The sequence below is a fragment of the Leuciscus leuciscus genome (assembly GCF_965113295.1).
Source record: "Leuciscus leuciscus genome assembly, chromosome: 3".
Lineage (NCBI taxonomy): Eukaryota > Metazoa > Chordata > Actinopteri > Cypriniformes > Leuciscidae > Leuciscus > Leuciscus leuciscus.
The window spans coordinates 11,267,001-11,280,306 of NC_138727.1; the positions used below are offsets into that span (position 1 = coordinate 11,267,001).

At 35.6% G+C, this 13,306-nt stretch overlaps 1 protein-coding gene across 1 annotated transcript; it reads left to right on the plus strand.

Annotated features, from left to right (window-relative positions):
• The first annotated feature begins 1,712 nt into the window (after positions 1-1,712).
• Positions 1,713-11,832, plus strand: tspan5b (tetraspanin 5b). The gene is made up of 9 exons (XM_082163463.1): positions 1,713-2,071; positions 3,631-3,681; positions 3,810-3,956; positions 5,686-5,856; positions 6,145-6,270; positions 6,483-6,530; positions 7,049-7,165; positions 9,187-9,248; positions 10,535-11,832. Exons 1-9 carry the CDS (start codon positions 1,991-1,993, stop codon positions 10,545-10,547), a joined length of 816 nt encoding a protein of 271 aa, XP_082019589.1. The 5' UTR covers positions 1,713-1,990; the 3' UTR covers positions 10,548-11,832.
• Positions 11,833-13,306: the final 1,474 nt, after the last annotated feature.

Below are 13,306 nucleotides of genomic sequence, written 5' to 3' on the forward strand. Positions count from 1 at the left end.
TTTTTTTCTTTTTGGATACATACTGTAGGAGATCATCATAATAGATCATTAAAATTTCAATTTGCAGTTCAACTTGTTCATGCAGGGCCCTTATAAAGTGTTGATAGTTTGTACACCGAAGAAAATGTACTTTTGGTTTAACTTAAAAAAAGTAAGTTACCTGGTTGCCTTAAAATTGTGTGTTCATTGAATTAAAAATGTAATACAATGAAGAAGATTGGTTTAATGAACAGAAATTCAAAATAATATGTTATCTGAACCACATTAATTATTGATTTGACAAATGAAAAAAAGTTGTGATGATAAATCATGAAAATATATTTTTTATGGTCTAGTTTAGAGAAATATCAACATTGTGAACTCAATTGACTATATGAAGATCATGAGTATTGACTGCAAGTGAGTTTTATTTAATGAAGGACGTGATCTTTGGTATAATCACTGTGTCTGGGAATTTTAGGGTGAGATCTATAATGATAACTGCAGTGATTTGCTGACTCATGAGGTGATTGTGCATGGATGACCTTAATGCAGAACAGTGAGGTGGTCGCAAGGCCTTGGATTTCCACCGCCCTTGGGGATATTACAGCCTGATTCACTCTTACACAAGGACACACAGATACAGCCTGTCTAGACAGCACACTCAGCTGTCTGATATTCCAATTAATTGGCTGAGACACTGTCACTAAATAAGCTTCCATAATAACCAATAGACCCCCAAGCTAACCTGCATTTAGTGTCTCTGCAAACTAAAGGTTTTATGGCATGAAATATTGTAGAAAGCAAAGCTTATCAAACACACCTCTTTAAGTCAAAGTGAATCTGTAATCCACTTATTCAATATACATTCCATTCACATGAATTGACCCAATCAAAATAGATGCGGAGCACTGCAGTGTTTTTATTCAGTATTTGTGACCCACAAAATGTGACTAATTATCAAAAAGCACATCTTATGGCAGCACTTTGCTTCTTCAAAAATGTACAAAAGTATTCTGTTGCGTAGTCACCTTGTACACCAAAAACATAATGTAAAACAGAATCAATGCTTTTCCTGTACTATTGGCACATCAACTAAGTTTTGATGTGTAGCTTTAGTTTATGTCGTATCAGTTTATTTCATATTTGGGTCTCAAGATTTGGTGACTTTTATTTTGAAATTGTAGCCTTGCCTTTGTCAAATGGGTGTGGTAATGACAACTGCATCTCTACAGTGGCAGTGACAATTAAATTGTGATTAATTGAATACTCGCATGTTACAAGGACAGTTCAGAACGTGATAATACAACTACATGCACCTCTGAAGATTATTCTTTCTATGCACAATTACACACATATATTTTGTTCAACCAACAACAAGCCATGTGATTTTGAGTTTCAATTTTTTTTATTCAGAAGTGATACTGCTGCAACCGAGAATTAGACTTTGAAATTTCTAATCACACAATTTAAAAGCATAAATAAAAAGAAATCATGTATAATGTTACAGTATTTCACTATAAATAACATAAAGCATTTATATATGCATATTGTATTTATTTTTTCCTTTTTCATAATAATTGTTTACATCATAATACACATGCAGCTATTATCATTATTATAAAATTCGTTATTTTACAAGTCATCATCATTGTCAACCACATACGCTTAATTTAGCGCTAATTATGGAACCTTTATTTTGAAGAATCGTGTTATGACATAATTCATTTAACCGGAAGTGACTCTACAGTCTTTATTTGTAGACGAGCGCTCGTCCCGTTATTCGCTGTTATCATTATTATCATCATCAATAATTATTTAGATTTTTCGAGGCAAATTAACTGTTCCGGCGAAACAGGCAAAGCCCCGTGTGGCATTGCCTACCAGTCTGTAGAAATGTCATAAACATGGAGTGAAAGGACGGAGCCAGGTTTCCAGTCGGTGGGCGATTTTTTCTCTCTCCGTCATTAATAAAACCGGGAGGAATTTCTCTGTTTTATCAAACGCAAGTATGTCAGGACAACACTTTAACGTGCACGAAGTGGGCTGTTGCATCAAATACTTCATATTTGGATTTAATATAATATTTTGGGTGAGTTATCCATTTTTGACATTGTGTGCGTGCTGTTTTTTTTTTTTTTTTCGTCCGGGGTTTGCATTAGACCAACCTCTGGCTGTTTGACACATTGGCTTTGCCTCAAATCCTAGTGAGCTGTCTACATAGACAGCATTGTCAAACGCGCCAATGAGAGCCAGAATCGAACGTTCTAGGTTTACTTATGAAGCCCCAAACCTGTGTTAAATGTTCGTTAGCTTATCCTTCAAATGCTATGACACATTAAAGTACATTCGAACGTTACGAAAGGAATTTATCTTCGACCTTCCAAACGCGCTTATAACTCCAGAAATGCTTCTAAAACGTTCCGACTGCACTTATTGTAATATAAATAATGTTCAAACGTTACAAACACTACGTTTTGCTGCTAAAAAGTAATTCAGAAATGCTGTTAAAGCATTCCAAATGCACCTATGATGCTTAAAAAAAATGCGGCTCTAAAGGTCACAATATGCTTGTGTTATGATCGACACATAAATGCTGTCAACTTTTCCAAACATGCTGTCTACGCAGGCAGCTCAGTAGGTTTTGAGCACACAACCCATGTGACAGGTGGTTTGTGCTTTGTCCGTATCAGAGGTCAATCTATGGAAGCCTATTTCCACCACATAAGAAAAAAATAAGTCATAATTGTATGTCATAATTTATACATTGGTCGTAATTGTTTCATCTGTAAATAACATCTTAAACTGTACACCTTTATGTACATTCATAAAACTTTATATGTGAATTTATGCGATTTAAAAAAATCTAAATTATGACTCACAGAATTTCAATTTATGCAATAACTTATGCAAATAATTTTGACGTATGTCATAATTACAACATTAAGTCATAAATCTGAGATAAAATGTCAAAAGTATGACATACTAAGTAATAATTATGACTACTGAAATTGTAATTATGAGATAGAATAAATCAAAATTACGAGATTAAAAGTTAGTTATAACTGTCATAATTCACTTTCTATGTCATAATTATGACTTTTTAAGTCAGAATTTCTACTCGTCATAAATTAGACTTAGTGTGACAACTTTTTATGTCAACTGATGGCATACTGATGAATAATTATAACTACTGTAAATCGTAATTATGAGATTAAAAAAATGTATGAGATTAAGTTCTCTTTATGTCATAATTGTGCCTTTTTAAGTCAGAATTTCTACTCGTCATAAATTAGACTTAGTGTGACAACTTTTTATGTCAACTGATGGCATACTGATGAATAATTATAACTACTGTAAATCGTAATTATGAGATTAAAAAAATGTATGAGATTAAGTTCTCTTTATGTCATAATTGTGCCTTTTTAAGTCAGAATTTCGACATGTCAAATTAGATTCAGCATGTCATAATTTCTAATAATTATGATTTACAAAAGCAAGATTTTCTTTTCTTATTTGGCAGAAATGAGCTTCCATAGGAATGAATGTGAATGTAACCACAAACCAAATTTAGTTTCAAAAGTAATTTATAGTGCTGATCTGATCTCTCTCTCTCTGTCTGACACACACACACACACACACACCCTTTAGCTGCTGGGAGTGGCATTCCTGTCCGTGGCTCTGTGGGCCTGGAGTGAGAAGGTGAGTGAAGCCCATCTTTTCACAAGCACTTCATATATCAATCTAAAAAAATCAAGTGAGATCTTGGTCTAATTAAAGTGAAATAAAGTTAGTGTTCTCAGTTTTGTTCCTGTTTGTCTTTCCATCAGGGGGTCCTCTCCAACATATCCTCCATCACAGATCTGGGTGGGTTTGACCCAGTGTGGCTGTTTCTTGTGGTCGGAGGGGTGATGTTCGTGCTCGGCTTCGCAGGATGCATCGGTGCTCTGAGGGAAAACTCCTTTCTTCTTAAGTTTGTATGTCATATTTTGTTTTTACCAATGAGTTCAAGTAGAACATCTAAGCAAATTGTATTTAGTGCACCTACCATCTGCCACTGAAGTCATGTGACCGTGCCGGTGTAGTTTGTTTATAGCCTGTGTTCGCTTTTTTTGTATTTTGGCTTAAAAATGTATTCAAATTGTGTTAATTTGTGAAGATTATCATGATGAACAAAATATGCAAGAGTCATAAACTTTTGTTGGTCACATAGCTTTTTTTATTTTATGGCAATAATCAAGAAGCCAATGGAAAAATCCCATTGGCTTTTTGTTGAGTAAACCAGAGTGATGCTAACCTCTAGGTTGGTCTACAAGGCAGCAAAAGAATAACGTTAAAGTTTTAGGTACGGTTAGGTTTTAGGCTTTCATGCTGGCATAAATTAATTTCCTTGTTATGACACTCGGCATATATTTTGTAATCTTTATCTGTCTGCCGTGCAAATGTTCTACTCCAAATGCAGCTTCTGTGCCCCATTTTGCAATGTATTGTGGTGAAAGTTGTTACAGAGATTTGGAAGAATGTAGGATGATTGCAATTATTACATTGACGTCATGACTGCCTGTCAGATTACTATAGCTATGATGACTATATTAGTGTCCTCCACACCAACACACAATATCTTTCTGTTTATTATACTCATGCTGCAGGGTCATTCCATGTCAAAAAAAAAAAAAAACATGTATTGTTAATATTTTTTCTGACGAAAGACAAACATAAATAGTGATTATGAAAGCCAAAAAAATTAAATGTAATGATGTAATCCACTTCTTTTCTTTTTTTTGCCCAAAGTTTGCATGCTTGTAACTCAAGAAGTATTAAGTATATCTTAATACCCTTTTAGATTTTGGGTTTTAAGAAACGTTTGTTTTGGTATTTTCATTTTAAAGGCGCTATATGGTTCAATCCCAGATATTTGGAGATTTTATTGCAACTCCATGAGTAAATTGGTCAATTGTACACATTTTCAGTGGCCAAAAACCAAATGCGGGTCACTTTGCATACAGCTGTTACTTTTTTAATTTAAAGAGGAATATCTGAACAACAAATAAATTTTTTTTCTTTTTTTCTATCAACACAATTGCATAGAATATACCTACTGTGCAGACAAATGTGAATAGAGAGTGCAGTTGTGTAAATGTGTTTTTGAATGGCTGGATATGACATGAGTAACTACGTGGAGGGGTGGGATAGACTGGGCTTGAAAGTGTGTGAACTTCCTCTCCCACAGGTTCTGATGATCTGTGTTATTCCTTTCATGTGAGAGAGGATGCTGTGAGAGCTTTGTGGGAATGTCAAGAATGGTATTGCAAAAGTATTACAAGAGGCCCATTTCCTCTTTAGGGTTCTTAAAACATCTGGAAACACCAGATGAACTGTGATGTCACTCTGGAAGCATTCATTGCGGTCACAGTGACAAATCACCGCTCACTGTTCTTGTATAAAAGATTGTGTGTGCAGTTGGAGATGAGCGTTGTGAAAATATGTGAATGTTTTGAGAGGGAAAATAAGAACTACGTCATCTCAACAAAAAAAAGGAAATGTGTCAAGGGTTGTTGGCAGGGTTAGGAATCATAAAACAGAGAACATTAATTTAGTTTAATCTGTTGTGGGAAAGTAACACGTTCTTTATTCATTGGAGACCCTTAGGGCAGATATTATCCATCATGAGTTGCGTAACCCAAACTCTGCTGTCCTTTTTTGCAGTTTTCCGTTTTTCTGGGAATCATATTTTTCCTGGAGTTGACAGCGGGAGTCTTGGCGTTTGTCTTTAAGGACTGGATTAAAGACCAGCTCAAGTTCTTCATCAACAACAATATTCGAGCATACAGAGACGACATTGACCTACAGAATCTCATTGATTTCACGCAAGATTATGTAAGGACACAGAAAACCAAACCATGAAAAGTGTATACATACAGTGTGTGTGTGTGTGTGTGTGTGTGTGTGTGTGTGTGTGTGTGTGTGTGTGTGTGTGTGTGTGTGTGCGTATGTGTATGTTACCACTTTGCAATAAGGCTCCATCTGTTAACATGAGCTAACAATGAAAATTCTTCTAAAGCAGTTAATGTTAATCTTAGTAGCTGCAATCTGTTCTAATCTGTAATGGCTTTCATCTATTGGTTGGTTCACACATCAATATTCATTGCATGAATGTTTCTGCAGTGGGAGTGTTGTGGAGCTTTTGGGCCTGATGACTGGAATCTGAATATTTACTTTAATTGTACTGACACTAATCTGAGCAGAGAGAAATGTGGGGTTCCCTTTTCCTGCTGCACCAAGGACCCTGCTGTAAGTAAACACACATCTTTCAGTCATCTTATCACCTAGAATGTGTCATAGTCTCCTTCCGGAAGGCGTGGGAACATAAACCTACACACCCACATACAAAACAACAGTTCTCTATTTTATAATGCTCAGACCCTAGGATTTAATGTGGAATGTTAAGTTGATGTTTTTCAGAGGACTTAATCTAAGCTTTCTTCCTGTTTTTCTTCCCAAAGGAGGATGTGATCAACACTCAGTGTGGATATGACATTCGAGCGAAAGGTGTAAGTACTCTTCTCTTCTGCAAAATAATATTCACCCAAAAATTCAGTCAACCAATTTAAAGAATATGGATTTAAAGAATATGCATTTCCATATAATTGAAGTATACTGGGACTGTTAAGCTTCAAAATTACTCAAAATCCTAATAAAACTAACATAAATGTAATCCATATGAACTATATTGCAAGTTTTCTGAAGCTGTTTGACAGCTTAATGTGTTTTAATAAGTATAATTGTTTTATATTTTGCATGTATTTAATTTATCTTTGGCTAACACTGTGTCAGAACCAGACCTGAGCGGCGCGACGCGACAAAAGAAACTAGAACCCATTATAATCACTGATGCTGTCTACACTGGATGCGACACACATGACAAATTCCTGGCATACGCCAAGTGCTCGTGCTACTTCTGACACAAAGAACAAATAGATTTGCAGCGGTCATTTTGTCGCGTCCAGTGCAAACAGCCTCAAGCTATTGGTGTAGATACTCTGTAAATGTGTGTTTTTTGTGTGTAAAGGACAACGAACAGAAGGTGTTTATACACACGAAAGGATGTGTGCCGCAGTTTGAAAAATGGCTACAGGAGAATCTAACCGTAGTTGCCGGAATCTTCATAGGAATTGCACTTCTGCAGGTGAATAAACAATGACAATCAGTGAAATACACACACATGTTGTGCATGTGCCTCTGTTAACAGAAATGAAGGGATAATGGATAACTGATAATGGAAAATTCAGGCACCTTGAAACATGATACAGTGCTCTGCAAGAATATGAAGACCTACATACAGTTCTCTCATTTTACATTTACCCTACATTCTAATTTATAAGTGATTTATTATTTTCATTTACTTATAAAATTATTCAAAATATATTCAAAAAGAAACCAGTTATTTTAAAGGTACAATATGTAAGAATTTTGCATTAAAATATCCCAAAATCTTAAGGCCAGTGTTATATATTTTGTTAAGTTGATTACTTACAATATCCCAAATGTTTCCAACTATTTTTAAATCGTGAGAAAATTGCAATTTTAACCAAGGAAACGGGGCGTTAGATCAGGGGTGAGCTGGGAGTCGCCAGTCAATTGCGTCATATCCGCGCTACCCTCGGTTTCCGCTCGTACTGCGTGGAGTCCTGGACAAATGCGAAAGTTGTAGTTGTAGCGTTTATCAAGCTACAAACTTTAGCTTGTTTCTTGCAGTCGTTATGGTACACAATTATTCTTTACCGATTGCTGCTGGTTCTGTCGACAAAGCATGCTTAATTTAATATTTTCCAAATGTAGCATTCGGTAATAGTTATGTTTATGTAAGGAAAGTATTATTGCTTTAGATTTGTGATTAGTTTATTGACATTGTTTATCACGTCTGGTGTTTATGGCCATGTAAATAAACATAGCATGTGTTATACATAAAGATTAATCAGTATTTTGGCAAATGATGTGGGTATGTTCGAATGTACTTTTACAACAATTGTTTAGAACACGTAAAACTGCGCAGCGTTATCACAACAATGAATTCAACAAATTTAGTATTAAACCTTACTTTTCTTGCGGTTAATTCATTTTAATGAAATAAAAGTGTGATGAGGTTTAAGAGTCAGGAAGGAAGAAGACTGGGACTCGTACTTTATTAAAATAAAGCAAAACAAACAAAAGCCGCGCACAACGCGCATTCACCGTGGCAACCGCGACGGCACAAAACAGTTCAAAAATGAGAGCTCGGATCCACCGGTTTTCTTCCTCTGCGTCCAATTTTCTCTCCAGTCTCTCTCTCGTTCCAGCGCGGCTTATAAGCGGTCTCTCCACGCCAATAATACTGCAATAAGACACAGGTGTTCGTCATTTGCACTTGACCTACTTGCTCGTCTCTTCTCTCTCCCATCACAGACCGCGCTGAACCACGCCCCCCTCGCCAAAAAAAGCATGTCATTAAACGCAACATTTATAAAAATAGAACTTAGCCTCATCCATGAACATGATTTTTCGATTCCCGTCTGACTGATTTACATCCACGGTGGAGTTTAAAACGACAGTTCCCATCATTCCACGTCATCAAGCTACGCCGTTGTTGTTGTTTGGAATGTAGCGCCCTCTAGCGGCAAAAAATTATTGCATATTGTACCTTTAAATCATAAAATAATTAATAATATGTCACAATATTACTGTTTTATTGTATTTTTTGATCTAATCAAATAAATGCAGCCTTGGTGAGACTTTTTAAATGTATTTATTTTATTTGACTAATTCTACCCAAACTACTTTTGAACAAAAATGTAGCTGGTTTGATATTACTTACAATCTCTGACAATTAAATAATTGGGGCCTTCAGATACATCAAAACCCTTCAACATTGATCACCATTTTTATATTTCATGCATTGTTTTAATTTATCTCCAGCTTCTCGTGAGTGCTTTTTAATTTCAGCTGCTGTCCTTCAAATTTACAACCTAAACAACCTGCCAAGTGTGCTTATTTTATTGATTTATTGACAGCTGTGTGCTCTTCAGGGTGTTTGAATACTTTTAGAAGGCATTAAGCCTAGATCAGATTTAATAATGTCCAGGAAGCCACCTAATAAATTGTTGTGCTATGTAATGTGTCATCTCTGTGTTGTCTTGTTGCCTGAGACATTAACCTGTCCTCTGCTTCTAGATATTTGGGATCTGTCTGGCACAGAATCTACTGAGTGACATTGAGGCGGTCAGGGAGAGCTGGTAAGAAACATTGATGATATAAGAAGCACACTGTCTTGAGCTCTGCATTTTGATTAGAGCCACCACACACCCTAATGTAAGGCTGGGAAACATTGAAAAAGAAAAGACTAAAGGCCTGTTCACACCAAGGATGATAACTATAATAATAAAGATATAGTTCTAAATATACAGTATATATTCTAAATTTGAAAGAATAGCAGAGTCCACACCACTATAACGATAAAACCAAAGGCAAATGATATTGCTGGAATCACTTTCACAGCGATTAAAAATTTTTTATTTATTATTATTATTTTTTTTTTCAGCTGATGAACGATAAAAACATTTAGCGCTAATCAGAATCCATTCTGCTTTAATGAGCTCAAGCATTTAAAGCGGCAGATGACAAAACTGCAGCTCGCTCTTAGAATAAACAGAATGATGTCGTCCGCTGGCGGGGACGCTAATATATAGGGTGTGTTCGCACTTGGCAGGTTTGGTTCGATTAAAACGAACCTTGGTGCGAATGCTCTGTAAGTGCCGTTCATTTGATTAAGTGTGAACGCTGCCATCTGAACCCTGGTTTTTTTCATCATAGTCTAGATGTTGCCCATCACGGTTCAGTTCAGGCTTCCGAACCGCGTCTCCTCACAGCAGATCTTCGTGTGTGTGTGTGTGTGTGTGTGTGACGGAGGGATTCCTGCCGCTGTTTTGACTCCTTTACACATTTTATAAGCTCTTCACGGGGGGTGTCGGCTCCATCATATACCATCATCATATGTACTGTACGCACATACAGCGAGCGTGTTTAGCTAGCACTCAGTATTGTTTTGGATGTTCGACAAGTTCTGTTGCAAAATATACGTCATAAAAGCCTTTTTTTTTTCCCTGTATCTTTAGGTTTGGTGTTAAAAATGACAGTGTGGACACTAAGCGAACCAGGACTAAATGAAAATATTTGTTTTTGTTCGGATCAAGAGAACCGAACTACAAGTGTGAACATAGTTGTCATTAAAGTTATCGTTCTTGGTGTGAACGGGCATTAACAATGATGATACTGACTAATGCAGATATGTTACAGATAATTTGGCTGTATAATTATGGCTAAAAACCACCTTTTGTATTAATTCAGACTTAAAATCTGTTTAGTTTAATGCATTCTCAGACCTTTTTTGGTGTGTAGTGCACTGGAAGAAATCTTTTCTTAATCAAACAGTCAGTTTGATGGTAATAGACAGGTAGAGGGTGTCTCATCTTGCTAACATTTTGCTCTCTCTCTCTCTTTCTCTCTTTTTTTCGTCCTCCAGTTTGTTTACCTGAAGCACTTGAGCCGTTCTGCAGACAGAGCCTCCATCTCTCTGTCACTCAGCAACAGGGTTTGCATTGTCATCACAGTCTCCTAGCAACCAGTGAGGGATTCCATTCACATACCTCCTTTATTACATTGTACATCGACATCTTCACGTTTCCATCATAATGGTGTGTCCAATGCTAGATTTGTTCTTCAAATATCACAATAATCTCAACAGTATTAACATGTTGAATCTACATACAACTAATTTGTCTTCCTTAAGACCATCCACAACGTATTTGAAACGTTGAGCATTGCATTTTGCAAAATGTCTGGTAGATGATTATTACACTGCAGTTCATCAGTTTGGCAGATGCAACAACGATTCAGTCATTGAAATCCGTCCATGTTTGCAGGTAAATGCAAATAAGCTCAGTATTTATAGATAATTAGTTGGCCTAAACAAATGAGCGCACCTTTTTCCTGCATTTTCTGCACTATTTGCATAATTATACTGAATGGAAATTTAAATATTATAAAATGTGTTTGTCAGTGCTAAGAGAATAGTTATATTGGTAGCTGAAAACATGATTAGATTAGGCAAAATATTAATAACTTGCGGGGGATGTTTAAAATTTTGGGAATTACTAGCATCCTGTGGAAATCTGCTCAAGCCCAAAGTATATGGCCGTCCGCATTCCGCGACTGTCCGCGCACTGTCCCTGTGATGTCATTTTCATCATCAGTAGGACCACGGACGCGTACAACAGCGCATGTGCGACTGACTTGACCGCTTAAGAAATAGACAAAAGCGCATGCGACAGCGATCACGGAAAATGAAGTATACCGGGGCCTTCAGATTTCTGTAATTCTGCTGAGGCAGATTGTGCTAAATGTTGAGTTACACACTACATGAGTCTCATTATGACTCTCAAATGTATAGAATTCATTGAAACTATGTGTCTATTTTGTTCACATTTGTCAGATTGTGTGTATATTTACTGTTTAATGGATTTTATTAAAACGGTTGCTTTTGAAACTTAAGGAAAATGCACTGCATGCTTACTGGAATTACACTACATTTTCCCCGTGTGTTCAGCTATATGAAGATATTTTTGTGAATGGCTCTGTTTATCTGTACTGGATTTTGAAATTATAGCCACTGTGTAAGTAATGGTGTCACTAGAATGTTTTAAAAACATTAGCACTGGAATTTAATACTTTGATTCAGACTGTCCGATTCTGGGGAGGTTTAGAACAAAAGCAAACTGGGTCATATGGGTGAATTACAAATGTATTGGAGTAAAAAGTATATACTTGTTCAAAAATGCAGTCAAGAAGAGAGTAAAAGTTGCTAATGTGTTTGATACTCAGTACAACTACAAAGTAGCCAAAAAGATACTCAAGTACAGTAACTAATTACATTTATTCATTTACTTTACACCACTGGTTGATTTGGATGGAAGCATATGCCATGTGCATAAATGTAAATGGGGTGGATTATAATTGGGGCTTGTTATTATGAGATTCACCTGTATTTATGATATTGAATCATGAAATCTTTCTGAACTCATAGTGTCTGTCAGAAAGATGAGGAGAATGTTTTGACTTGATTGTGAAATGAATCCGCAGCCTGTTACATAGTGGTTTTGTGACTTTTGTAAAAACAGGGTTTGTGAGATTATTTGAAACACAAGCTGATTTGATGAATCAATGTGGTTGTGATAATGCTTTTTCACTTTACACTTTCATGATGTGTATAACCGTAATACATCATAATATGTTTGTTTTCAGTTGGCTAAAATTTTGGACTGTCTTTGTGAAAAGTGAAGTCCAAACAATAGCAAAAGACTGCATTTAAACTGGCGTTCACTGGTTTTGCAGTATGTGCACAGTGAAACTGGAGAACAGGGAAGCTTTAGTATTGAAAATGTCCAGATCTAAAAGATTCCCTTTTTTCTAGCACTTGTAATTTAGTCTGAATTTTAGGCCAGCTTAAACTTTTGGTCGATCATTGACCAGTAGTGCCATAAAAAAAAAAAAAGTGTAATTAATTTTCATGCATTTTCTCAGAAAACTGTGTTGGGAAAATGAAATTTTATGGTAAAATGAAAAATTTGCATAATCACACAATCATCTTGTTATCACCAGAAAGTATAGTTTTTCTGATTAAATATGTATCTAATAATGGCATATTAGGGGGCGGGGCGGGGGGGGGGGGGGGGGGGGGGGTTACAAAAAATATTTTTAACTGGATCTGCTTGTCTTATTTGGGCAGAACTTTGTTTTTATTATTTAATTCTAATTTTCCCATGTTTCTGTGTCATTTCATAATATTAATTTTGCATTATCTTATTTAACAAATGTAATAACAATTTACATTGTTTTCCAATATGGTGGTATTGGAAACAATAAATTTTATATGTTTTTGTATGTGTGGTAAGCCTGTGTCTATGTCTGTGACTCTTTTCTAGACCCTACTCATTAATAAAGTGTTATTAATTGTCTCCAATATTTAATTATCACCAACCTATAAGGATCATGTGCTGCATGTTTTTAATGTGTTTTAAAGTTTTATACTTTTTAAAAATAAAATACCATTGGAGTGTTAAAAAAAAACATATTATTCATTAGATATTTTAATGTTATCACTTTATAAAATTTAATCATAAACATCAGCAATACACTAATTGTTACTGACATTTTATTTTAGAATTTATTTAAATATGTACTTTAAAGTTACAGCATTTGCTTTTATGTTTTGCGTTTGATCATTAAGAATATGAGC

Bases quoted from the DNA above. Each gene is read 5' to 3' on its own strand.
- tspan5b (XM_082163463.1), top strand. From the start codon at position 1,991: ATGTCAGGACAACACTTTAACGTGCACGAAGTGGGCTGTTGCATCAAA. The intron at 3,957-5,685 runs GTATGTCATATT...CCTTTTTTGCAG, and splicing joins ACTCCTTTCTTCTTAAGTTT to TTTTCCGTTTTTCTGGGAAT. The intron at 5,857-6,144 runs GTAAGGACACAG...ATGTTTCTGCAG, and splicing joins TTGATTTCACGCAAGATTAT to TGGGAGTGTTGTGGAGCTTT.